At 39.0% G+C, this 25,785-nt stretch overlaps 2 protein-coding genes across 4 annotated transcripts; both read right to left on the minus strand.

The window, feature by feature from the left end:
• Positions 1-4,930: 4,930 nt before the first annotated feature.
• LOC110920803 (pentatricopeptide repeat-containing protein At1g02150) lies at positions 4,931-8,166 on the minus strand. The gene is made up of 3 exons (XM_022165002.2): positions 8,101-8,166; positions 7,008-7,982; positions 4,931-6,397 (listed from the first exon to the last, which is right to left on the minus strand). The coding sequence occupies exons 2-3, from the start codon at positions 7,398-7,400 to the stop codon at positions 5,159-5,161; spliced, it is 1,632 nt and encodes a 543-aa protein (XP_022020694.1). The 5' UTR covers positions 7,401-7,982; positions 8,101-8,166; the 3' UTR covers positions 4,931-5,158.
• Positions 8,167-9,673: 1,507 nt separating this feature from the next.
• On the minus strand, positions 9,674-17,961 carry LOC110922314 (dol-P-Man:Man(7)GlcNAc(2)-PP-Dol alpha-1,6-mannosyltransferase). 3 transcript variants are annotated; one of them, XR_004886770.1, is made up of 21 exons: positions 17,841-17,961; positions 17,680-17,765; positions 15,464-15,505; positions 15,335-15,380; positions 15,120-15,206; positions 14,984-15,039; positions 14,777-14,894; positions 14,536-14,594; positions 14,011-14,082; positions 13,867-13,930; positions 13,193-13,296; positions 12,996-13,067; positions 12,813-12,899; positions 12,578-12,645; positions 12,409-12,477; positions 12,239-12,321; positions 11,768-11,867; positions 11,336-11,401; positions 10,854-10,947; positions 10,080-10,227; positions 9,674-9,996 (listed from the first exon to the last, which is right to left on the minus strand). XR_004886770.1 is itself a non-coding variant. In XM_022166628.2 (20 exons), exons 1-20 carry the CDS (start codon positions 17,881-17,883, stop codon positions 10,147-10,149), a joined length of 1,497 nt encoding a protein of 498 aa, XP_022022320.1. In that variant the 5' UTR covers positions 17,884-17,961; the 3' UTR covers positions 10,009-10,146. The 3 variants fall into 3 exon arrangements, 1 of the variants encoding a protein (XP_022022320.1); XM_022166628.2 differs by lacking the exon at positions 9,674-9,996 and having other exon boundaries at positions 10,009-10,227; XR_002583054.2 differs by lacking the exon at positions 9,674-9,996 and having other exon boundaries at positions 10,200-10,227; positions 12,243-12,321.
• Positions 17,962-25,785: the final 7,824 nt, after the last annotated feature.

Raw genomic sequence — 25,785 nt, forward strand, 5'->3', positions numbered from 1 at the left:
GTTTGTTATTTAATCCATTAAATACGCAATTGACTATTTTAAGATTATAAGATATTTATTATTATTTATTTTTTTTACTATTTTAAGATTATAAGATATTTATTTTTTTTTACTATTTTAAGATTATAAGATATTTAAATCTTAATAGAATGAAACACATAGTTTAATTTTTTTAACGGCAAATGTTACTCGTTTTTTGAACGAAAAATTTAGATCGCTGGCAGACAATTGAAGTATCATCGTTCTACCAACGGAATCACACGATTATATCTATCTCCAGTAGACAATAATGCATATACACCAATTTATGAGGAAACCTGATAAATATGGGAAAAACCCCTATTGTGGGAATCGAACCAAGTACTTAATGGTCCTTAAGCTTTATCACACTCCCAAAATGTCATGAGTCTATAATGTCATAGGCAAATGTTACTCATTTAAACAAATAATTCTAGATTATTCATCCTTATCTAGGTTTGAACATAAGATCTCCCTTTAGGCATATGCCTCTACCAAATGAGTTACCCCACATTGGCAAACACAATTTAAATAGCGACATATTTTAAAATTTCGTTATTCATTACTTATAATAGTAATACCGTATAAACAGGGGCGTAGCATATAAGGGGCCGGGAGGGGCGCCCGACCCCCCGAACTTTTCGTTCAGTAGTGTTGTACATGTAGTTTTCGTATAGAAATTTTTTAGTATATACGTTTTCGACCCCCCGGTTCTATAGAAATTTTTGGGTATATACGTTTTCGACCCCCCCGACGAAAACTTCAAGCTTCGCCACTGCGTATAAAACGATATTAACTTATTTAAATAAAACTGCGTCCAGCATATTTAGGTCTATGTCTTGTTTGTAATATACATACACGTGAAATTATAAAAAAAAAAAAAAAAAAAAAAAAAAAAATCAAACATCGAATAAAATTATTATTCACAACAAGAGTCAAGAGATATAGGCAAAAGCAATAGAACAAATAGTATAAATATTTCGCAAAGCTTAAACTTAAGAACAGAAAATGTTGTAGTTAAAAGTAGGAAGAGAGAGCTAGAGAGTTAATCTAGTAAAGAACAATACAAAAACGAGAAAAGCATTCCAATATTGGTGCTCCATAAATCATCACCTTAGACGTGGAAATGTAGCGTGGTAGTCTCTCCACGCCATACACACTGGCCTGCCAATGGCGTGAAGGGCTGTACGGGGTTGAAGGCGGGGTAAATTCCACCGGCATGAGGGCATTTGAAGTGGCGACGTGACATGTTGTGGGTGAACGTTGGCTATAGCCATTGTGTATCAACGGTTAAACTTTTTTTAAAAATGAATAACATCTCCTACGTAAACAAACCCATTCTATCATTATTTGTTTACAAACACACTCTATTCATCTAAATTTCATCTCAACTTTCGTCACATTTTCACTTCAAAATTTTCGATAAAAATGGCAATGATTCCTCATACTGAAGAAGAGGACATTGCGTTGTGTGAATCCGGGTTGAAGCGCCCACTACATGCCTAGTAATCGCTCGGGCCGTTTGGGGGCATATCTTCCAACAATTTTGTATTCATAGGGGTGACACCACCTGAACCATGGATACACTTTCTTCGCGTTTTAGGACTATCCATTTGGATAGTGAAAGATTTAAGATGACCTTGCGGAAAACGACATCATACAAGTCGCCCTCATCAACTACAGGCGCGCCTACAACCATGACTTTAAACATGTTTCAGCATGGCAGATAATTAGATCTTTTGTTTAATTATGTTTAGGTTTAACATTTTATTTTAATTATGTAATTTTTAAGTTAATTTCATGGGTTTTTTTTTGTTTCGTTATTTATTTAAGTTACGTAATGTAATTTTTTTATTAATATTATTTGTTGAATTTGTACTAATATTTTTTTAATTAAACAAATTTTTTATGATTTTGAAAAATAAAATGATAACAAAAAGCGTATGCCACGTGTCGAATAACGCCACCCTTTTACGCTCTGTGTCACTCCTCCTGTTTTTGCATCACGCCACTTTTCTGACGCGTGCTGAGATGGCGTATACATGTCGCATAACGAACTTTTAAACACGTGTCATTCATTGAAGGTATCCTCAAATTTATAATTATCTTATATTAACTTAATTAATAAATAATAAATTAATATTAAATCTTATCATAATTTAATAAAATATTATCCTCAAATCTAAATTGTTAATTTAATATATTTTTAAAACAAATAGCTCTCTTTCCTACTTATCTTATATATATTAAATATATAAATAATAAATTAATATTAAATGTTATCCTAATTTATTAAAAGTATAACTTTTTATTATTTGGTTTACAAAATTATATTTATTCAACTCGTGTAAAACGCGAGGTTTTTAAAAATATATATTTTTTATTATTTACTATACAAATTTACATTTATACAACCCGTGTAATACTCGAACCCTGTGTATTAAAAGTAAAACAAAATTTATATAATACTAGGTTAGAACCCTGTGTATTACACGGGTTAAATAAATAAAATTTTATATATTAAATAATAAAAAAAATGTTATATCTTTATGAACCCCGTATATTGTACGGGTTAAATAAATGTAATTTTGTATACTAAATACTAAAAACGTCGTATCTTTAAAAAACTCGTGTATAATCGGGTTGAATAAACCTACCAAATAATAAAAAATTACATCCTTAAAAATCTCATATATTATACGTGTATAGCCGGGTTGAAAAATCTACCAAATAAAAAAAATTATATCCTTAAAAAACTCGTGTATTACACGTGTTGAATAAATCTAATTTTACACAGCAAATGATAAAAAGTTATAAATTCTTAAAAACTTCGAGTATTACACGCGTTGTATAAATGTAACTTTGTATAGTAAATAATAAAATATATATATATATTTTTAAAAACCCCGCGTTTTACACGAGTTGAATAAAATTTAATTTTGTATACCAAATAATAAAAAGTTATATTTTTAATAAATTAGGATAACATTTAATATTAATTTATTATTTATATATTTAATATATATAAGATAAGTAGGAAAGAGAGCTATTTGTTTTAAAAATATATTAAATTAACAATTTAGATTTGAGGATAATATTTTATTAAAGTATGAAAAGATTTAATATTAATTTATTATTTGTTAATTAAGTTAATATAAGATAATTATAAATTTGAGGATACCTTCAATGAATGACACGTGTTCAAAAGTTTGTTTCTTTTATTATAGTAGATAGATATGCATTAGACCCAAATAAATACGTTTATTTCAAAACTAAACTAGTTTTTCATCGAACAAGCCCAAAGTAAATAGTGTTTAGCAAAAGAAAAAGACACAATTTCAAAGCCCATTTCGCATTAATTTCCAGCTATTACAACACAAAAACAACCATCGACCTAATCATCATTATTCAGCGGCCTAAAGCCCCCCTAAAATACATCCGCAATCATCGTTCTCACTTCCCATCACAACCTGCTTTCAATTTCTAGGCTATTCACTATTACCAGACAAAAAAAGTAACCATAATCACCCATGGCAACGGGTCCATTGGGATTGGAGGAGAGTTTATGGATGAAATTAAGGCCTCCACTTCGTAGTTCGCTTAGGGTCTCCAAAAACGTTGGAACGGCCCTGCCAGTTTGAACAGTCTCATGATTTCAAACCGAACCATGAACAAATTCATCTTACATCTATTCATTGATCTTCAACTAAAAGCTTTGTCCTCAATAAACTCGTCTCTCATACTGTAGCGAAAACCAAACCCCAGGGACACAAGGTTTTTTTATTAGTGAAAAGACGGTTTTTCGTTTGCCCCTACAGTTAACCTCAGGGACTTAGAGTGTAGCGAAATGGAAACCCCAAGGACGCATGTATCAATTTTTTTGAAAATAGGGACTCAGTTTGATTCTGACAATATACCACAGGGACTCAGTTTGATTCTGACAATATACCACAGGGACGCATGTATTAAAGAGTTAAAGTGCCATTTGCGTCGGTTAGTCCACCATTTCAAGCCAAATTTCAAAATTGTACTATTTTCCTTCCTGATATTCTCGAAACGTGCCATTTCAGTCCAAAAAATTAAGGGTAGACGGTATGGATTGTTTGAATGGCTTCGGTGACTACTTTCACCGATCAGTGAACCACCCCCACTTGTTTGAGTCACCGATTGTTTGAATGTTTTCGGTGTATAGTCACCGATGCGGGAAGAGGAGAGAAGGAGGAGGGAGGGGGGGGGTTTAATGGTGGGTCCCAACCCCTTTCAACCAATCACAATTTTTTTTTAATTCTTTACCACTCTCTAGGTGTTTGAACCATACCCTCTGATTGAGTGCAACATGGGAAGTGAAATTGGGACTTGACATGGCATAATATTATTGGCTAGAGAATAACGCAAACACTCTAAAGTTATTGAACCATACCCTCCAGCTAATCCTAACTAAAAAACTCAGTTAGCTTAGGGGTAAAATACTCATTTTACATACTTTTTTTATTCTTCATTTTTTAATTCAGTTAGCTCAGGGGTAAAATGGTCATTTTACATAGATTTTTTCTTTTTCATTTATTTTTAAACTCAGTTAGCTCAGGGGTAAAATGATCATTTAAAGAAAACTCAATTAGCTTAGAGGTAAAAAATATACGTAAAATGATCATTGTACCCTAAGCTAACTGAGTTTTTCTAACTTGGGTTAGTTTTTAGGACTGAAATGGCATATTTTGAGGATGAGGAAAATGGTACAATTTTAAAATTTGACCTGAAATGGCAAAAATGAACAAACCACGTAAATGGCACTTAACTCTTTATTAAATGAGAAAGGCATAACTAGAAGCAGTTATATGACTCTAATTAAGGCTCCGGCTCCGGCTCTAGTTCATTTAAACTCGACTCAATTCAAGCTTTTAACGAATCAAAATACAGAGTACATCAAATTTAACCACAGAAGAACAGATGAGAAACACATAATGTTATAGCTACTTGTACAATATCATTAAAAGTTGTACACTGTTCAAGATTTGCAAAACCATACAAAAACTGCAAAATCTTCTATGACATAAGAACAAATTCATTGTTTACTTTCTTTGGCCATAGTCAGAATCTCCAACACCAGATTATCACGCGAAAATATCCTCAACAAGCCCGATTATATGCTAGCCTGCAGTTCATTAAAAAGCGTATCTGCAGCTGCTTCTTCATAATCACCTTCGCTTTCATTAACCTTCTGCGGTTCATTTTCAGGTTTTGATTGTTTATAAAAAGGCAAATACGACATATAAACATCATCTTCAAGAACACGCGCTTTTCTCAACACCTCAAACACCGCCTCCTTGCTTTGTTCATCGTTTTCGCGTTCACAAATGCTATACAAAGCCGCAATATTCACGGGTTTTGGTCTCCAAAAGCCAGACCCTTCATTTGATAACGCTTTCTCAAAGCACGATAATGCATCGGAAACCCGGTTTTCTTTAATATAACCTTCCGCAACAATCTCCCAGGTAGTTGAATTCGATTTTCCAACTTTCAACATTTCTTTGAGAAACGTTTCGGCTTTTTCGACAAACCCGTTTCTGATATACCAACCCAATAAAAGATTACCGAGTCGCGGGTCATAGGATGACTGTATCGAAACCCATTCTTCATAAAGAAACTCGCTTTCTTCGATATCGTCCATCCTGATGAATGACGAGATAGCGGCATGATAAGCCAAATTCGGTATATACGGAAAGATCGTTTTGTACGATTCCCAAATCCTTCGAACTTCTTCTTTCTTACCGATGCTACCATAATGACTTAAAAGATAATGATACGGAATTCGATCGCGTCCCGTGATTAGGGTTTCGATTTTTCTAAGACAGTCTTCGGCTTTTTCGAAATCTCCATTCTTGATATAAAAAGTAGCCATCGTGCTATACGTAGTCCAGTTCGGATTAACCGACCCGTCAAGTTTCATCTTTTCAAATGCTTCTTCCATCTTTTCGATAGATCCTTGAGACCCGCGTGAAGAAATCAAAATATTATACGAATATAAATCCAAATCTATGTTGGTTTGTGTCATTTCAGAAACTAAAGATTCCACTCTTTCTTGATCCTTAAGGTTCATATAAAGAGTCATCATGACGTTAAACGGAAGCGCGTGACTAGCGTAGCCTTTGTTTTTCATTTCGACTAACAAAGACTCGGCCTTTTCTACCGTTCTAGCGCGTACGTAAGCGTTTAAGAGTGCCCCGTAAGTACGTTTGTCCACTAAATTATTGGGCAAACTTTTGAAGTAATCTTCGGCACCTGAAATGCCGTGTACTTTAGAAACTAGATCTAGTTGAATTGCAGCATCACTTGAGGATATTGTATAGCTCTCGGGTTTGTTATTCATCCACATGTAAATCTGCGGGTGAGGATAATTACATCAATAACCCTTGATTTGTGTCCAATTATCGACAAGTAATAATCAAATTTTCAAAATCACATGTTCTCTTCTCCTTACAGCTTACAACATATCGACGAAAGTACAAGACCCATGAAACATATTAATGACCTAAACATAAAGTTTTTATTGCTGTAATATTAATGTGAGGTCAACAATTTCAATTTTACAACTCAACGATGCATATCACCGAAAGTAGAAGACTCGTGACTCGTATTTATGGCCTAAACAGTAAGTTTTAACTATCATAAAGTGAGGTCAACACATTACTACTTGCATTGAAAATTGATCTCAACTTTTTCAATTTTACAACACTGTGATTCTTCGATTAGGACTAGTCTTTAACCAGTTCAACGTAGCTGCCACTATTTTGATAAAAACAGTACTATTTTTACCAGTTTTGGCCTCACAAAAACAACTCATTTGACTCCCAAAAAGTCAAACCTTGACCTTTTTACAGAACAAGATAGCAAGCAACACATAAATATACAGCAAGATTCATTCAAATGATGAAATTAACAAAATAAATCCAAATTAAACACACAGTGAAGCTAATGCAATCCAAACATACCTCAAGAGCAAGCTTATGACGACCAAACTTCCTCATTTCTTTGACAATTCTACAAAGCTCCCATTTGGTAACTTTCCTGCCTTCATTCTCCCACTGATCCAACACCTCAGTGGCCCCTTTTTCAGGATTACCCATCAATGAAATCCGCTTGTAAATAGCTTTCCAAGTGACTGTTGTTGCAGGCTTGTTCTCATAGTCCACTGTGCCATAGCTGTGCACATTTGAAAAAGAAGATGATGAACGGTTTTTGATAATGAATTGGGACTTTTTGAGGGGTGATATTCGAGACCCATGAAGGAAATTGAGAGAATTGCAGAGGTAAGATGATGATGATAATAGAGATACAGGTTGTGGGTGTGACGGAGGTTGGGAAATTGGTTTCTGGAGCAGCATTTTTGTCAAGAAATTGTTGGGTTGATTAGGGTTTTAGGAGTTGATTCAGTAGAAACAAGATAAGAGTGGTTTTGTCATGTGTATGTGTGTTTTTGAAGATTTATAGTCAAAGTTAACCCTTCAACTTTTGACTAAAATCTTTTAAGACCACCCTACATTTATCAATATCATCATTCATTTTTGTATTTTATTTTTAAACTAGTAACTTGTTTGATTCACTACGATATCGATACATGCGATTAGTAGAGGAACTTGTTATCGTCCTTTTAGACCACCGTTGCCCTACTAGGTACTCTTGCCCATTTTGAGCAGTGCCTCGCCGATGAATAAATTTGAACGCCGCTCCTTTCTTTTCTCCGAATAAACACTAAACGCCCGCATCACGTAATCGGTGTTGGTTTCACCGCTCTTTAGGTTGTTTTTTATGTTGTTGTAATGACCATCAAAGACGGTCATGACAGTATTTATTTCACACCACTTTGACGATAGACTATCATTCTTCTCATAGTACTCTCGTTTCATCGTTTTGTGATAAAGATCGTTTATTCGATCCCAAAATTCGTCACTGTTGTTGATTTGTACCTATTTTAAAAAAAGTTGACGTATTAAAAAACGAACTATTAATATAAAGATAAAAAATACATAATTGTTTTAACCATATCAATTTTTAACAATAAATATAATATAAAATAAAATGTACCTAAAACGCTGTTCCCCGAAATAAAAATCCAAGATTTGGTTAACATCACTTCTTCCTCGTTTGTCCATGGATGAACAACTCGGTCCGTATGGACTTTTTCCTTCTCCGCCTCGGTTTTCTGCCTATAGTTTCCTTTTTTCGTGTGTACAGTTCAACGATATTATGGCGGTTGGGTGTAAGGGGCTGAAGAAACACTGAACTAATTATGAGACTAATCAGTTTGGTTTATGTTTCTACCATAGTGGTTAATCTTCTAATGATTTATCTGAGCTCCGACTTTGATGTTTAATCCTGCAAAACAGAACACCGTTACTCGTTAAGAGGGGAATGTGGGGGTTTCCCTCTTAACCGGGCTCCGGCGTGAGAATAAGCGACTGCTTTGGGAGGATAATCAAGTATTAAGAGTGAGAGTGGAGGGAGTGGAATGTTTAACCTGTGGAATGTTGTCTCTATTTATAGCCGGAGAGGTGTAAGAGGATATGGGCTGATGGGCCTTGGGCCGGTAATTGACAACATAATGGATATGCTCTTTGTCTCACTGGTGTCGACCGTTAGTGGCTTCTAGAAGCTCTCCGGCGTTGGCGCGCCTTGATTGGAGCCACGTGTCATTGTTATCAGCCCTGTCGTCCTTCTGCCATCAGCAGACAAGTGGAGATCGTGGGACAGATGTCTCCGTCCTCTGATTGGTGTTACGTAGGCGTCCTTAAGTACTTCTCGTTCTCTGTACGTCAGACGATCGTGGCGCACGATTGAACAGAGCCTGCTGGATGTTCATTGGCTCCTTTTCTCTGCCACTTGTACCCTTTGTACCTTCATACTCTGGGCCCGCGCTGCAACCTTTGTGTGAGTTGCGCGGGTTTGCAGGTAGTGAAGGTTCTTATCAGATTGCTAAGTGTCGTAATTGTAGTTCTATTCTGCCTGGACCTCGCGCCTCTTCGTGGATGTGCCAATACGCGCGCGAGGTTGCCTTAGCAAGAGTATTGTTGAATAAGGAGTATGGCCTTTGCGCACCCTTGATGAAGGATTGCGCAGCTTTTTGGGGCCATACCCCTTCAGGGGCGTTTGGGATATATGAACGAGTTGTTGTTGAGGGAGGTTAGGCATTTGTATATGTGGTGGATAAAACATGTTATAGTTTGCTAAAAGATGTACATAAACTGATATGCCGGGTAAGTTAGCCGGAACTTGAAGAGGGGGCGGTTTTGAGGTGAAGTAGTATTCAGTTTTTCGCCTTGACCATACAAGTTGTTTCGATCGAAAGAACAGTTATGGAGATGCATTTTTTTATATAAAACTTGAGAGATTTTATAAAGTTAGTGGGATAGAAGAGTTTTTGGTAAAAAAAATGGTGGGAGGGTATGGTTTTATAATTAGAGAGTGATAAACCAAGATTTTACCGCCGGTTCAACTTGGATGAGAGGGGAGGTTTTACTGATTATTCCACTGTCGTGCCTTCGGGCGGGTGGAGGTCGGGTTTCCGCGCATCTGGAGAGAGCCAAGGGGCACGCCAGCAAGAAGCTATTAGAAATTTTAATGCAAACTAATAATTTTGAAATAAAAATACGGTTCAAACTACCAAAACTGAACTGTCAAACCACTTGGTTAGTTTGTTGTTTCCAGAATTGTAGTTAGAGGCCATGCCAAGAATATTCATCAAGACCAGCTGAACCAAACCGTGAACTCCCAAGTAATACCTTCACTGAAACCCGGGTCAAAACTTTTGTTCCCAGTCACAAAATAGGATTCAAACCCAAATGTTACTAACAAAAGGGTGTTAACATAGCACAACAAAACTTTGTTTTTCCACCAAAAGCTGTCGATATGACCACACCCGGATTCAGTGGCGAAGCTTGAAAATTTCCACCGGGGGGTCGGAAGTCACCGAACCTAAAAATTCTATATAAGTAAAAAAAGTTTCTTATAAAACCAGGGGGTCGAAAACGTATATATCTAAAAAATTCTATACGAAACATACATACATAACATACTGCGAAAAGTTCGGGGGTTCAATTAATCAGTCACAAAAATCTACCAAGTTGGAGAGATTCATGAGCAACCTGGCCAACTTCTACGCATGATATCTGTGTTCTTAAGATTTCCATGTATATAGACTTTGGGTTCTTTGACCTGTTAAACATACAAACAGATTTCATATATGTATTCCTGATGATACGTGTAGAAATTTATGGGTAATAGATGAATCGTGTTCATGGATTGATGGGTCAAACCCGAAGATTTGACATGAACCAGAACACGAGACAAATATGAAAATCGTATATCAGACACATGAACCCGAACTCAACATGAGTTTTCACGGGTTTAAACGAACAGGACCCTTCTAACTAAATAAAATATTAACTCACTTTTGCATTTTATTATACTAACATTACAAGGTTACAACCAAGAATACAAATTTATATAGTACAATTTATTATGTTTAAACTACAAAACATAATACTTGTGTTTCTTTTATCTTTTATATTTAGATTTAAAATACACAATTTTTCAAGTTATGACACCATGATATATGTATTAAATATTTATAAAGATAAACGGACTAATGGGATCAACTCGCGAACCCGCTAGGGTCAACCAAACATGACTGGTGACCCGATGAGCGAAGTGTGTTAGCAGGTTCGACACGAAACTTCCCCTAACCCGTTTAAACTAAATCTAAACCAACGAATATGTGTTAGGTGTGTGCACCGTCATAAATCCACACCCCTATAGAAAGTAATGTCGAGTGTACGTACCATTGAAATTGGCGGGAAGCCAACATTAAGACGGATCCTGGAGAAACCGTCCACCTGAAACAAGCACTTGAATCCCTTGATGCTCAAGTGTTCACTGTGAGAAAAATTTAGGGATTTGTATAAGTCAGCACGAAAAACGATAAAAGTAGGAAAAACCCTTTTAGCCAAATTCAATAACCGGCAGAGGTTGCAATTTTTGACCCGTTTACTTATGAATGGCAGAATGGGTTGATAGGGGTCCTTTTTAACCTCAAACGGATCAGATGATGAGAAGAAAAGGAAACGGGTCAAAATGACCAAAGGGTAAAATGATAAAAATCGCCCAATAATGCATACAACCTTCTAATTCACTATATTCACAAATTTAAAGTTTTAAACTAATATTACACTGAAACTGTTTTTGTAATCATATTAATGCATTTGTTATTTTTAAAAACATGCAACATTTTTTAAGTAGGAATATAACAATATTGATCACTTACTTCAAAAGATAAGTAAAGTTTCGCTGCCAAAAATCTTCCAAAGGTATGCCTTCTTCTTTAGAATACCTGAATCAGTAACATAACATAGTTAATGAACCAGAATTATACCGTTTTTAGTGACATTTATAAAAACTAAAAATAATAATCATATGTGATACCTCAAATACTACATAGTACATATATGGATTTATATATAATTCAAGAATAATCTAATGTTTTGAACAAAATGAATTAAGAGATTTTATTTAATACAAACTTCGTATGACTTTCGACCAATTTGACCCATTTCCATTTTAGATAACTCACTCACCATGGTAAAAGAAAGGCTGTATACCAATATACGTCAAGCACAATGGCATATAAGTGCTAGCTCATGAAACTATTAACTTTATTCCAGTGAGGTAAATATAGAAGCCACTATACAAAACATACCTCCATGGGTTGTCATTCTCACAAAACCGCGAAATTCCATTCATAGCTGAGAAGGTATCAATATGAACCAGTATTTCACTGGTAGTGTTCTTGGTGTGGCCTATCAGAAAAAGAAAAAAAAAATAACAACAGTTAGAATGTTTAAGATTTCAATGGAAATAATGGGGCAGGGCCAATGGAAATTATGACGTAACTTTTCTGTATTTTCTGAATATACCCTTACAACGTGTTTTCTTTCTACGTCTCGATGTGCAAATGTGCGTGTGATGTGTTTTTATCTAAGTTTCCACATAAAAAAGCGGCCCGCCGCAACATGCCCACAGATTTAAAACTTCTTTTATATATATATTTTTAAAAAGTTTATATTTTAGGGTACCGTATTTTCTATTTGCCCAGGACCTACAAATTTGCGAAGATTTTCGGAGACGGCCCTGTAATGGGGTGTGTTAGTGAGAGAGAGAGAGAGATTACCTACTCTGTGCAAAGTTCTTAGAGCATAGCCACTAGGGTAGTTCTCATATGAAGCCATGAAAGTGATAGCAGTCAACCCTAGACTACAAAAAATATAGTATCATCATCGGCTAATGAGACGTGTAAAAACAGTATTTCCATAAGGAAAAAAGAAAGAAATATATTTCAACCTGATCACAAACAAACTCAAGAGAGCTATGTACAGAAGATTCCAGAAGCTCTTCTTTCTGTTGTTATAACTGAAAAAGAAAACAATGTTAGAACCTCTAAAAACATTATATAATAAAAACTAATAAATACCCAAAAAAATATTAATTAACAAAGAGGGAAGCTACATACATACGACTAGCGGCAACTGCTGCTGACAAATTAAATATCGGAACCGAACTAATAATGAAGCGCAGCTCCTACAAAATTGTAAATACAACAACAACAACAACCGTACCCAGTAAATCCCACAAATATAGCGAAGCTACTAGTAAAATTGTAAATGTATACATTATATATTTGTATATGCCCTTAAGAAGTCAACATCAAGTCAACTGTTGGTTTATGCATGGTGCAAACAAAATACCTTGTGTGGAAGCTTGGAGTAGAGTACAACAAATGACAAAACTGGAACCACGTAGAATAAGATTCTTCTATCAAGTATAACTCCAAACTGCCACAATCACATCACATCCTTTAAGACATTAAATATAACTTTTTTAGGATAAAGGGTATTGCTTTTGTTTACTAAATAATTGTTAAAACTTACCATAAAGAGAGGATATGCAACCAGCAACGAGCGAGGCAAAGCAGAAGTGAAGTACCAGTAAAATGGCTGTGTCTAGGCAACATATGTTACGGAAAAGCAGAGATAATATATAAAAAAAATCTTAATTTAAAAAAAAAAAAAAGATTATGATAAATAGGTCATTTGAGGTTTATATGGTTACTAAAAACAGAGGATACACCCCACTCTGAACTCCGATTCAAGACAGAGTTAAACCAAAAAACATTAAATTCGGGCCACAATAGCTTCTGCCACATTACTGAATCAACTAAGACAGTAAGACCTGTAAGAAAATAATAAGGATATTAGAAATTGATATAATAGATATACCAGGGTAGTGTGAGGTTCATTGCGGAACACGAAAAAAGTGGGGAACCGACTCAAATGAACTCCGATTGGACTCATTCCAGCGGCGTTGGAACCGGCTCGTCGAACCCTAGGATCTCTTAACCCTAAACCCTAAATCATAACCCCTAAACCCTAAATATATTAGGGTTTGTCTTTTAGGGTTTAGTTTTAGGGTTTAGCCTTAGGGTTTAGCTTTAGGGTTTAGGGTTTAGCTTTAGGATTTAGCTTTAGGGTTTAGCCTTTAGGGTTTAGCTTTTAGGGTTTATAGTTTAGATTTTACGGTTTAGCTTAGATTTTAGCCTTGTTTTTTAGCTTTAGGGTTTAGAGTTTAGGAGTTAGGATTTAGGGTTAAGAGATCTTAGTTAGGGTTCGACGAGCCGGTTCCAACGCCGCTGGAATGAGTCCAATCGGGGTTCGTTTGAGTCGGTTCCCCGCTGTTCCCCACTTTTTTAGTGTTCCCCAATGAACCTTCCCCTACCAGGGTATATTAATATCTAATACAAACCTATGCTGAATAACACAGCTACAGCACAGTGTTTTATGGCTTCCCACAAGGAAATTGATTTTGTCTGCCATTAATAACCAAATAACAAGAAGGTTATAATATGTATATTAATTATAGAAACAATTCATTAGCAAGAAGGCATACCAGCAAAAGCTCCAAACCGAGAGGACAAAGAAGCAACAGCATATCACATCTAAAGACAATGGTAGCAAAAATCTGAACTTCACAATATATATAATGAGTGAGATACAGTGAAACACAGATGTAAAAAGAAATACGTAACACAAACTTTCTACATATATTATAATATTAGCAGCAATTAGAAGGTAGCATTCCTCGGAAAAGTATATGTTCATTATAAAATTTTCATTCATAACAGGCAATGGCTTCTTAACGATAGAAAAACATTTGTTTACCGCGTTGGTATAATGGGTATATCTAGGGGTGTAAACGAGCCGAGTCACTCGTGAGCTACTCGAGTGCGACTCGATAAAACTCGAATCGAGCCGAGCTTAAACAAGCTCAAGCCACAGCTCGAACCTAAATTACTAACAACCCGACTCAGGCTTTAGACATCGGGCTCAAAACGAGCTCGGCTTAGCTTGTTTAAATAAGACCATCGATGCAGGCTGATAAAAGTCACTATAATTACAGTTTTAGAAAGCATACCAGACATCTTAGTGTAGCATAAAAGCTCCCCTTCAACCAGAAGCCGTATGATAGATTTACTACAGCCATTAAAAAATGCTTGTTAGAAGTATAACAATTTGTGGACTAATGGTTGAAGGAAAAAATATATAAGACCAAAATTTCAGTTTTTGATAATGTAAAGTAAAATAGAAAATTGTGCAAAATAAAAGAAAATACAAAGCGCGGTTAATAGTTGTCTCTGAAGGTCAGGTTTAATCACCTATTCCCAATGCTAGTATATTAGGAAGAGGGCGTGTGCTATAAAACAGCATATGGAACTGAATAGCTACCAGTGTCACAAAGAAAGCTTCAACTTGGGGACCGAACTTATCTCTAATCTGCTCGAAGATTATAACAATTTTAAGTCAACTGCATGTCAAAGAAAATGCAAACATTAAACACGTAATAAGAAGAAGTTTGTTAATACCTGAACACGTAAAAATCGAAGTGTAGCCAAAATGAAAAATCCTAGAGCCAAACGAACTGGACAAAACAGTACAAATAATTCAGAAGGTTCAATACAATTAAGTTGACATATTGTTCAAAAGGATTAATGAACTAACCTGCTAAAAGGCTATAAATCTTTGGCAAGTGCAACAAATTGATAGCTAAAACCATTGGAGATGCTAAAATAGAAACTAGCAACGCACCTGCCGAAAGATAAAACGGGAACATGATCAGTTCCTACTTTCAAACCAGGCGTTAACTTGTACTATATGAAATCCTGCCGCATTAAAACAATATTATCTAGAGAAGTTTACATAAAGAAAGCAGTTACCAATAAATGTGCGAGGAACAACCCCGGGAAACTCCAAATGGTCATACTGTTGTGTATGTGGCATTGAACAGAAGCATTAAAAAAACTAATTTAATGCGTATATAAGTACAAAAAAACTAGTGCTCTTACATTTTCAATGTGATGCCCATGATATAAGATATCGTGCATGGCCTGAATAAACCAAATGTTCATATAATGTCAGTTCAATTCCAAAAGTTTTGATGTTAATGACAATATGCCCATTTACAACATACTTAAGTAAACATTCAAAGCTTCAAATATAAAAACAAACAGACCTATTACTACTATTCAAAATGAAGTAGCTATTATGCATCAAACCCTATGTTGTCAAAAGCCTTTCAAGCGTGCGCCTAGGCCCTCATGCGAGGTGAGTCGCAATGAAAGAGCCTTGCAGCCTTCCAGACGCTCCACTGATGTTCCGGTCAAGTTCTACAAATGCTGGCAAAAATGGTCTGCAACATCCAAAGATGGTTTGGAACCAGCCCAAACTAGCCCTAAACAAGCCTAAAACAAGTCTAAGATCCCTAAAAAGCGTATATATATGCTATGTGCCATGCTTATCTAAGGCCTTCACTTTTTAAGCGCCTTACGGCTTGGTTTAAAAAGGCGCGAAACGCACGAAAGCGACAAGGTCTAAAATCAAAGCACAAATCGCAAAAGCGGAGGGCTTTTCGTACGCGAGGCTCAAGGTGCTTATATTTTTTTTTATATATCCTATAGGTTTTTAGCATCCCTTACCCAAAATATAGTTATAAATAAGGTTTATATATGATTTAATGTAGGGATGAGCTCGGTACCGGTACCGAAATTCGCCAAATATGGGCAGGGATGGAACCATAGTGTAACGAGCCGTAGCACGGGCTACGGCTCAACCCCGTATTCGTATTGTTTTTTTTTTCGGTTTTATACAAAGGATACCCCAGAAAAACACGAGGATACCCTTAGCCAAAAATAGGATACTTGATATTACTAAAATCCCATTTTTTTTATAAGCCCAAACATTTTACAACCCGAAAACTTATAGAATAACTAAGCCTGAATGATAAAATAAGCCTAAATTAACAATAATAGAATTGAAAGGAGACCCTAAATATAATTGATAAAGTTAGCACAAGACCCAAAACAATATTATAAATGAATAAGTGAACTTGCTCGTCTTATGGTGGAAACCGGAACACATAGTTCTTGTCCTTTGGTTTATCGGGAAGTGAAGCTAGCTTTAATTTTACCAGTTGCAACCGCAACCATTGAAAGATGTTTTTCTAAATTGAATGGGCCTGGAATATTTGAACAATGCTATGGTTTGTGAGGTTGAAAAAGAAACTTTTGATAAAGTAAAAGACGATGATATGATGGAACGATTTCAAGCAATGAAAAAAGACGAGGATAAATCTATTAGATATTTGCTTTACTTTATTTATTATCGTTTTTTTTATTGTATGATTACACGGTAAATAAAATTCGGGATACCCCTAAATTAATGGGCTAGCTCCGCCACTGAATATGGATACTGGTGGTAAAATACCAGTACCGTACCGAACCGGTACCGAAAACGTCAAATCGTGGGTACCGATTCGATTCGGTACGGGAAATTCGGTACCGGTAGCCGGTACCAAATGCTCATCCCTAGTAATGCATAAATCACTTAAATGTACAACCATTTTAGCTACATGTATAACACTTTAAAGCACAAAAACACCTTCTATACGAGAAGTGCGCGCCTCAGTGGAATTTTTTTTTCCAAAAAAGCTCGCTGCTTTTTCGTACAGAGCTCGCCTATGTCCCACAAGGGGCAGCTCTTTGCGCCTAGGGTCGCTTTGCGCTTAAGCGCACTTTTTTAAACCAAGCCTTAAGGTAGGCTCACCCTTTGCGCCTTTGACAACTATGATCAAACCTCCAAAAAGAAGTGTAACCATGAGAACCAGTTACCGAAAAATTCACATGGCACTACCAATACCCTGCTAACCAATGGATCAGGTAAAACACAGATCATGCTAGGGCTAGGCAAGTGGCCTACAAGGCAGACATTTCATTGGATAGAGAGCTTTGTCTTATGTTCAATGAAGTTCTTTAATAATCAAGATGATATGAAGCTACAATTAGGGCAATATTCATGAAGAAACTTGTCACAAATTCAGCCTAACAGTTAAGTGTAATAATCAACCATATATCTAAATGCATAATTCATATAGACATTAGATTCTTAAAGCTACTCAATCGACACACAAATTAAAAGTAACTTTAACCGTATATGATCATTTAAATTGGGAACTATGTGATTGGAACACAATTGGAGAAATGAAGAGGATGTATGTTGAAGGAACCTGAACATTGAAGCTTTCTTCGACTTTGGTGAATGGAACCATAAACACGTAAAACGCAGCAATCGATCCAAGAAGCACATCATAACCTACAGTTCAAACTTCAATTGACTACTGATGGTGAAGTTATTAAATGAGAAAAAAGATGATGGAGAAATAATAACCGTAGATCGCCATAAAATTCCAAGATCGGCGAGAAGGAGCCATTGTCGGAGTATAATTCTGGATTTCTGGGGCATTCGCCGGTTGTTACTTGTTAAATGGTAAATCTTTTTTTAACTACATTAATTATTCAAACAAAAACTATTTTAATACTATAAACAATAACGATGTAGGTGCTGTTTGTTTTTTCTGCACGAAAATCTCTTCTGCTGCAGGCCACATCTGCAGACATCTGCATGAGAAGAGGTGGACCAAATGTCTGCAGTCTGCAAGGAGAAGAGGGTTTGTTTTTTCTTTTTATATAAAACCTCTTCACCAACACACACACACAACACACTGATCTCTCTCTACTCTCTCTCTACTCTCTCTCTACAATCTGCACCACCGCCATCATCATCACCGCCACCACTTCACCACCGCCACCACTTCACCACCGTCATCATCACCACCGCCATCATCACCACCACTCTCTCTCTCTACTCTCTCTCTAACAGATCTGTCTCTACTCTCTCTCTACTCTCTCTCTAACAGATCTGTCTCTACTCTCTCTCTAACAGATCTGTCTTGGCGGAGGTGGGGGTTTCGGAGGTGGAGATGGGGGTTTCGGAGGTGGAGGCGGAGGTGGGGGTTTCGTTTCTGATCGTTTTGGGGTGTTTCGATTTAGGGTTTCGCCGGAGGTGGGGTTTCGGAGGTGGAGGTGGGGGTTTCGGAGGTGGAGGTGGGGGTTTCAGAGGTGGTGGCGGAGCAGTGGTGGTGGTGGCGGAGCAGGGGTGGTGATGATGATGATGATGATGATGGTGGCAGAGCAGGGGTGGTGGTGGCGGAGCAGGGGTGGTGATGATGATGATGATGGTGGCGGAGCAGGGGTGGTGGTGGCGGAGCAGTGGTGGTGATGATGATGATGATGATGGTGGCGGAGCAGTGGTGGTGGTGGCGGAGCAGGGGCGGAGCAGGGGTGGAGCAAGGGTGGAGGTGGAGGTGGTGCCAAGAAGAGGTAAACCTCTGCTTGGAGAAGCTTACCTCTCATCTCTTCCCCAAAAAGAGGTTGGGGAGAGGTTAAAAGCACTTCTCGAAAAAAAAAAAAAAAACACTCTTCTGAGGCTAAACCTCTTCCCGCATCTGCACGGTGCAGACAGAAGAGGCCAGGAAGCTCTTCTTCCAAAAAACAAACACCACCATAGTCTAAGGTAGTGTTTGATATGCAGTAATAAGAGACGGAAAAGAATCATTACGGGGAATGAAGAAAAGGGTGTTTGGTTGGTCAATGGAATGGAATACCCATTCCATAAGGCATTCCATTCCCTTGAAATCATTTCATCTACCCGTATTTTTTTTCATTCAATCTCCTCTTGCATCATTCATCACCAACACCACAACCCACCACCATCACCCACCACCGACGCCATACTCGACTCCACCGACAACCCGTACCCCCTCTGCCGCCACCCCGACAGCCACCGCCTCCGTCCCCCACCCGCCACCGTTGCCACCCACCGCCGCCCACAACCATCACCGCCGCCAACGACACTCGCCGCCGCCAACCACCACCGACGCCGCCGCCGCCAACCACCGTCTGCCACCACCGACAGTTGCCGCCACCCACCGTTGCCGCCTCCACTGCCACTCGCCACCAAACAATACAGAATAATAATTCATTTCATTCCCACATAGTAACCAAATAAGATATGGAATGGTAATGATCTATTGCATTCCCTCGTCATCGGTTCGGTCCTAGACAAATCCAGTGTCACACCCCCAAAATCCACACGCGGAGTACCACCGCTTGGAGGCGTGACATGACCAGGATCAAGCCATCAATCATATTGAACATAGCATAATATAAATAAGATAGTTCGTAAAACCCCATTCAATACAATTGATGTTCTATACCAAACATAGTATCAATAGCGGAAGCATAGGTATGTAAACCCAAAGTAAAACATAAGTTCAAATGTTCGAACGTTAAACATAGTATTCATGATCCATTGCCCACAACGACCCGCTCCTCCTTGTGCAAGCTCCATAAGTACCTAAGGTCCTGCAAGGCATGCAACAGAGAGTCAACAACTAGTTGAGCGAGTTCACAGTTAATAGTTCAGTAATAGTATAGTGTGAGTAGTAAGTTCGTTCGCTATAGCATATATCGTATTTCCATCGCGGCCTCCCAGGCAGGTATGCGAAGATATTAGGGGATGTTTCTCCCGAGTATTCTAGACTAGGTTTATTTGTATCGCGGCCTACCAGGCAGGTGTGCGAAGATTAGTATGTTTAGTTCGCGGCCTTCCTAAGGCAGGTGTGCGAAGTCAGTCATAATATCACGGCCAACCCTTGGCAGGTGTGCGAAGATCAGTTCAGTAAGTGTTACTAGTCTAGTCGTGTCATATCGTTCGGTTCTATCGGCTGAGTATGTACAATAATTCAACAAATCCCATTCCCACCCGGGAACCCCATGCCTTGGCTGTGTGAACTCACCTTGGTTTGCTCGGTATGCTAAGTATGTGCTCAAAGTAAATCAATCACGTCCTAGAGTATGCACGTATACACAATCAGTTTGAATTCATACAGTTCACGTATAAGCATAATCATAGAAGTACCAGCATGTATTCGGTATCACATAAGTTATGCGCATCACTTAACAGCAGTTAAATAATCCAGTTAACATTTGACAGAGTTAAACCATGTTACTGTGCAAGTATACAAGTTGGCGAAATACATATTGGCAAATCACATCATTGGCGAAACACATGTTTGACGAAACACATGTTTCGTCAACTACCCTTTGGCGAATCAAAAATTCTATTTCGTCAACTTCTCCTTGGCGAAACACATTCTGTTTCGTCAAGACTTCCATTTCGTCAAACATCCAAATTCGTCAACATTCTATTTCGCCAAACATTCTAATTCGCCAAGCAGCAGTTACGTCAACATGTCAGTTACGCAATCATCACAGAAAACCCTAATCATTCTAACAGCCGTCATGCCATCATCGGATCAACATTAACCACAGATTGTTATGCACAGATCTTAGAGAATTCATTCAACGATCATTATCAAATCAATAACGTACTCATCACGGTTTTAATGTCTAGCATGAACCCTAACTTACGTGTACCACAAATCGATTATCATAACACAAACAACATTCAAATATTGTCCCTGAGCATCATGCAATCTAGTTCATCATTAACAATATATATATATATATAGGTTGTAACCGATAAATCATACGTTACTAATCCAGGATTACCATAAACATATATTCATATATGATCCAGGAATTAAGCATAGACATAACATGAATCAAGAAATCATGAACACATAAACGACTAACCTGTGGAGGGAGAGACGGGTTAATTGCTAGGAGGTCTCTAAAAACCAACTGTCGTCAGTGCACAGGAGCTCTAGGGTTTCAGTTTTGTCAAAGTTGTGAAACAGGAGGTCGTTCCACGTTTTAAACACATACAGACGGTTCGGGCCCGTAATGGGCTTTGGCGAATCAGATGGGTCGGCGAATTTAATCTGTTTCGCCGAAATTGAGTTGGCGAAATAGACTTGTTTCGTTGAGTGATCCTTGGCGAATCATAACTCTGATTCGTCGAGTAGTGCTTGGCGAAACACACTTGTGTTTCGTCAGGTTGTTCAAGTGTTAACAGTTTAAGACTAAGTTTTCTGATAAGTCACATGTTATACATATACAATCAAACACAAAACCAAGCAAACACAATTCGTTTCACTTTAACACAACGTGTGCAGTTACAAGTCAAACAGTCAAAGTCAATGGTCAAAGTCAACGTGCATTTAAAGTCGAAAGGTCGAGTTGTCACATTATCCCCAACTTGAAAGAAATTCCGTCCCGAAATTTGGTACGTACTTACTGAGGAAGCTAGATAGGTTGCATCGTTCACTGGTTTTCCTGGGGTGTCACATCCTCCCCCCGTTGATCTGGAATTTCGTCTCGAAATTCCGCAGTAGTAGCTTCAACCTCAGCAGTGGTTGCATTGGTTCCGAATAACTGGGGATAGTTTTTTGTCATCTGGTCTTCGCGTTCCCAGGTGTACTCTGGGCCACGACGGGAGTTCCAACGAACTCGAACAAGAGGGATTCTCTTGTTTTTGAGGACCTTAACATCCCGGTCCGTGATTTCAACTGGCTCCTCGACGAACTGCAACCGCTCATCGATAGTGAGTTCCTTAAAAGGAACTATGAGGGTCTCATCTGACAGGCACTTCTTCAGATTCGACACGTGAAATACATTGTGAACTGCACCGAGTTCAGCTGGTAGGTTTAGCTTGTAGGCCACTTTGCCTATTTTCTCAATGATCTCGAACGGTCCGACATACCACGGATTTAGTTTGCCCCGTTTGCCAAAACGTACCACACCCTTCCAGGGTGAGACTTTAAGTAAAACCCGGTCCCCGACCTGAAATTCCAATGGCTTTCTACGCTTATCCGCGTAGGCTTTCTGACGGTCGCGTGCTGCCGCCATGCGTTGTATAGTTCCGTTCATGAATCTTAAGTTGTCGCGAAGCGTAGGCAATAACCTTATCCCGCTGCATCAATACACACCCAAGACCATGTATCGACGCGTCACAATAAACCACAAAGTCGTCCGTGCCCTCTGGCAATAAGAGAATAGGCGCGCTGCAAAGCCTATCCTTTAGGTACTGAAAGGCGGTTTCCTGGGACTCTCCCCAGCGGTAGGTGACACCCTTCTGTGTCAGTAGTGTGAGCGGCTGTGCGATCTTGGAGAAGTCTTTGATAAACCGTCTGTAGTAACCCGCCAAACCCAAGAATTGGCGTATTTCCGTTGGTGTACGCGGTGCAGGCCAGTTCCTGATCGAATCTACCTTGGATGGATCGACATGAATCCCATCCCTGTTCACCACATGGCCTAAGAAGTGGACTTCACGAAGCCAGAAGTCGCATTTAGAAAACTTGGCGTACAATTGCTCCTTTCTAAGAAGTTCCAAGATCAATCGTAGGTGTTGTTCGTGCTCCTCCTGACTCTTGGAGTAAATCAAAATGTCATCGATGAAGACGATCACAAACTTGTCTAAATACGGCTTACACACCCTGTTCATCAGATCCATGAATACGGCAGGCGCATTCGTTAACCCAAATGGCATGACAAGAAACTCGTAGTGACCATAGCGAGTTCTGAATGCGGTTTTAGAGACGTCCTCATCCCGGACTCTCAGCTGATGATAGCCTGACCTCAAGTCTATCTTGGAGTAGTAACTCGACCCCTGCAACTGGTCGAATAAGTCGTCTATACGCGGAAGAGGATAACGGTTCTTCACCGTCACCTTGTTTAGTTCACGGTAGTCGGTGCACATCCTGAAAGTGCCATCCTTCTTTTTCACAAATAGTACTGGAGCTCCCCAAGGCGATGAGCTTGGACGAATAAAGCCCTTTTCCAAGAGCTCTTGTAGCTGCTTCGACAGTTCTTCCAGTTCGGTTGGAGCTAAGCGATACGGTGCACGGGCTATTGGTGCTGCTCCAGAAGCTAACTCAATCTGGAATTCGACTTGGCGGTGAGGCGGTAAACCGGGTAAATCTTCAGGAAACACCTGAGGAAAGTCACGTACAACTGGAATATCCTCCAGCTTCTTTTCCTTTGCTGATGCGTCAGTGACAAGTGCCAGGATTGCAGTGTGCCCCTTTCATAAACATTTCTGCGCCTTTAAGAAAGAGATGATGCCAACCACAGCACCACTCTTGTCGCCTTGAACTTCGAGAGGTTCCTGACTAGAACGAGGAATGCGAATGATCTTTTCCTTGCATAAAATCTCTGCGTGATGTTGGGACAACCAATCCATACCGATGACGACGTCGAAACTACCCAAAACTATGGGTATAAGATCAATCGAGAAGGTCTGACCAGCTAAAATGATGCTACAACCCTTGATTACATGTGCGGCTTCTACACTTTTACCATTTGCTAACTCTACGACGTGTTTGGTGTTTAGGGGTGTTGGTGTACGTTTTAACAATTTACTCATTTTCATGGACATATAGCTTGTATCAGCACCCGAATCAAATAAAACAGTAACATAAATATCGTCGAGAAGAAACTTACCCATAACCACATTGGGATCATTCACTGCGTCACCCCGACCTAGCACAAAAGCACGACCCCAAGCTTCGTTGCCATTGTTGTTGTTTCCCCCGTTGTTGTTGTTATTGTTCCCGTTGCCCTGATTGTTGTTGTTGCAATTCTGGTTCTGGTTCAATTGAGGGCAATCGCGTTTGTAGTGACCTTCAGCCCCACACTGGAAACATCCCCGGTTTCCACGCTGTGGCTGCTGCTGCTGGTTCTGTGGTGCTGGCGGTGGGAGTTGCTGGTTCTGCTTTGCTGGCCGTGAGCTTCTACAATCCTTAGCCTCATGACCCGGCTTGAGGCATCTTTGACAACGTTCCCTGCGACATCTTCCACTGTGGTGTTTGTTGCACCTACTACACCATGGGTGAGTTCCCATGGTTGCTGATTCGGACTTTGGTAGTCATTAGTCTTGCGCTGCTGTGCTTGAGACTGAACAGAAACTGATCCCTTGCTGGAATCCCCCTCCCATTTTCTCTTGTTGTCACTGGGAGTAGCAGAAGTAGTGACAGCAGTAGTGGTAGCACTGATGCGTTTTGGCAGCTTGTTCTGTTCCACTGCCTGATCGGTAAGTCGATGAGCAAGACGCTGAATATCTTGGATGTTGTTGAGGTTAGCCGACGTCACGTGGCTCTGAATCTCTGGCGCAAGCCCCTTGAGATACAACTCAATGCGCTTAACTGTAGGGTCCACCATCGTTGGGCACAAGATGGCCAGTTCGTTTGACCGTTTCGTATAAGCATCAATCTCTGACCCCGTCATCTTCAAGTGGTATAGCTCATTCTCCAACTTGTGAATGTCGTCTCGTGTGCAGTACTCACGCTTAATCAATTCCTTGAAATCCTCCCAAGGTGTGGCGTTAGCAGCTGCCAACCCTAGGATCTGTACTTGCGCGTTCCACCAGGTGAGCGCAATCCCTTCCAACGTGCCAGTGGCATACTTGACCCTGCGAGCCTCAGGGCATTCACACATCTCGAACACAGATTCTAGCTTCTCAAACCAATGGAGGAGTCCCACTGCCCCCTCGGTGCCACTGAAAGTACTTGGACGACAGTCCATGAAGTTCTTGAATGTGCAGACAGGTTGCTGAGCGTTTTGACCTATTGCGTACGAATAGGACAAAGTTAAATACAACAGTTAATGTAGGATCTAAAGATCCTAGTGTGAGTCCATACTGCAGGGTATACTACCTGCTTGAGCGGCTGCAAGTGCCGCAGCAACTTGAGCTTGAACGAGAGCCTCTAGCTGGGCTTGAGTCATGTTAATTCGTCCAGACATGATCTTCATTGTAAAAGTAGCATAAGTGAGAAAGGTTCGCGGATAGTGCGATGACAGAAGAGTGTAAGCACATAGGTATTCTCATGTAACGACGTATAGTAAGCAATGTAATCTAGCATACTACGAGCAAAGTTCTATGTAGTTCTAGCAAGCAGGTAATAAACATAAACCTTATTACCTAGGATGCCGAGTCTTGCACGTGGAGCGAAGCGTCGTTGTGGATCGTTGAGAGCACTGTTCTGGTTATAGTCTGGTTTTAATAAAACGTTTTCCCCTATTAAAACCTAGTTCTCTATAACCAATGGCTCTGATACCAATCTGTCACACCCCCAAAATCCACACGCGGAGTACCACCGCTTGGAGGCATGACATGACCAGGATCAAGCCATCAATCATATTGAACATAGCATAATATAAATAAGATAGTTCGTAAAACCCCATTCAATACAATTGATGTTCTATACTAAACATAGTATCAATAGCGGAAGCATAGGTATGTAAACCCAAAGTAAAACATAAGTTCAAATGTTCGAACGTTAAACATAGTATTCATGATCCATTGCCCACAA

Source organism: Helianthus annuus, chromosome 17, assembly GCF_002127325.2.
Source record: "Helianthus annuus cultivar XRQ/B chromosome 17, HanXRQr2.0-SUNRISE, whole genome shotgun sequence".
In the NCBI taxonomy this organism is placed as follows: Eukaryota; Viridiplantae; Streptophyta; class Magnoliopsida; order Asterales; family Asteraceae; genus Helianthus; species Helianthus annuus.

Bases quoted from the DNA above. Each gene is read 5' to 3' on its own strand.
- LOC110920803 (XM_022165002.2), bottom strand. From the start codon at position 7,400: ATGCTGCTCCAGAAACCAATTTCCCAACCTCCGTCACACCCACAACCT. The intron at 6,398-7,007 runs GTATGTTTGGAT...CCTCACCCGCAG, and splicing joins GTCATAAGCTTGCTCTTGAG to ATTTACATGTGGATGAATAA.
- LOC110922314 (XM_022166628.2), bottom strand. From the start codon at position 17,883: ATGGCTCCTTCTCGCCGATCTTGGAATTTTATGGCGATCTACG. The intron at 13,297-13,866 runs GTTTGTATTAGA...ATTTTCTTACAG, and splicing joins AGCTGTGTTATTCAGCATAG to GTCTTACTGTCTTAGTTGAT. The intron at 11,868-12,238 runs GTAATCTCTCTC...TTTTTCTGATAG, and splicing joins AAGAACTTTGCACAGAGTAG to GCCACACCAAGAACACTACC.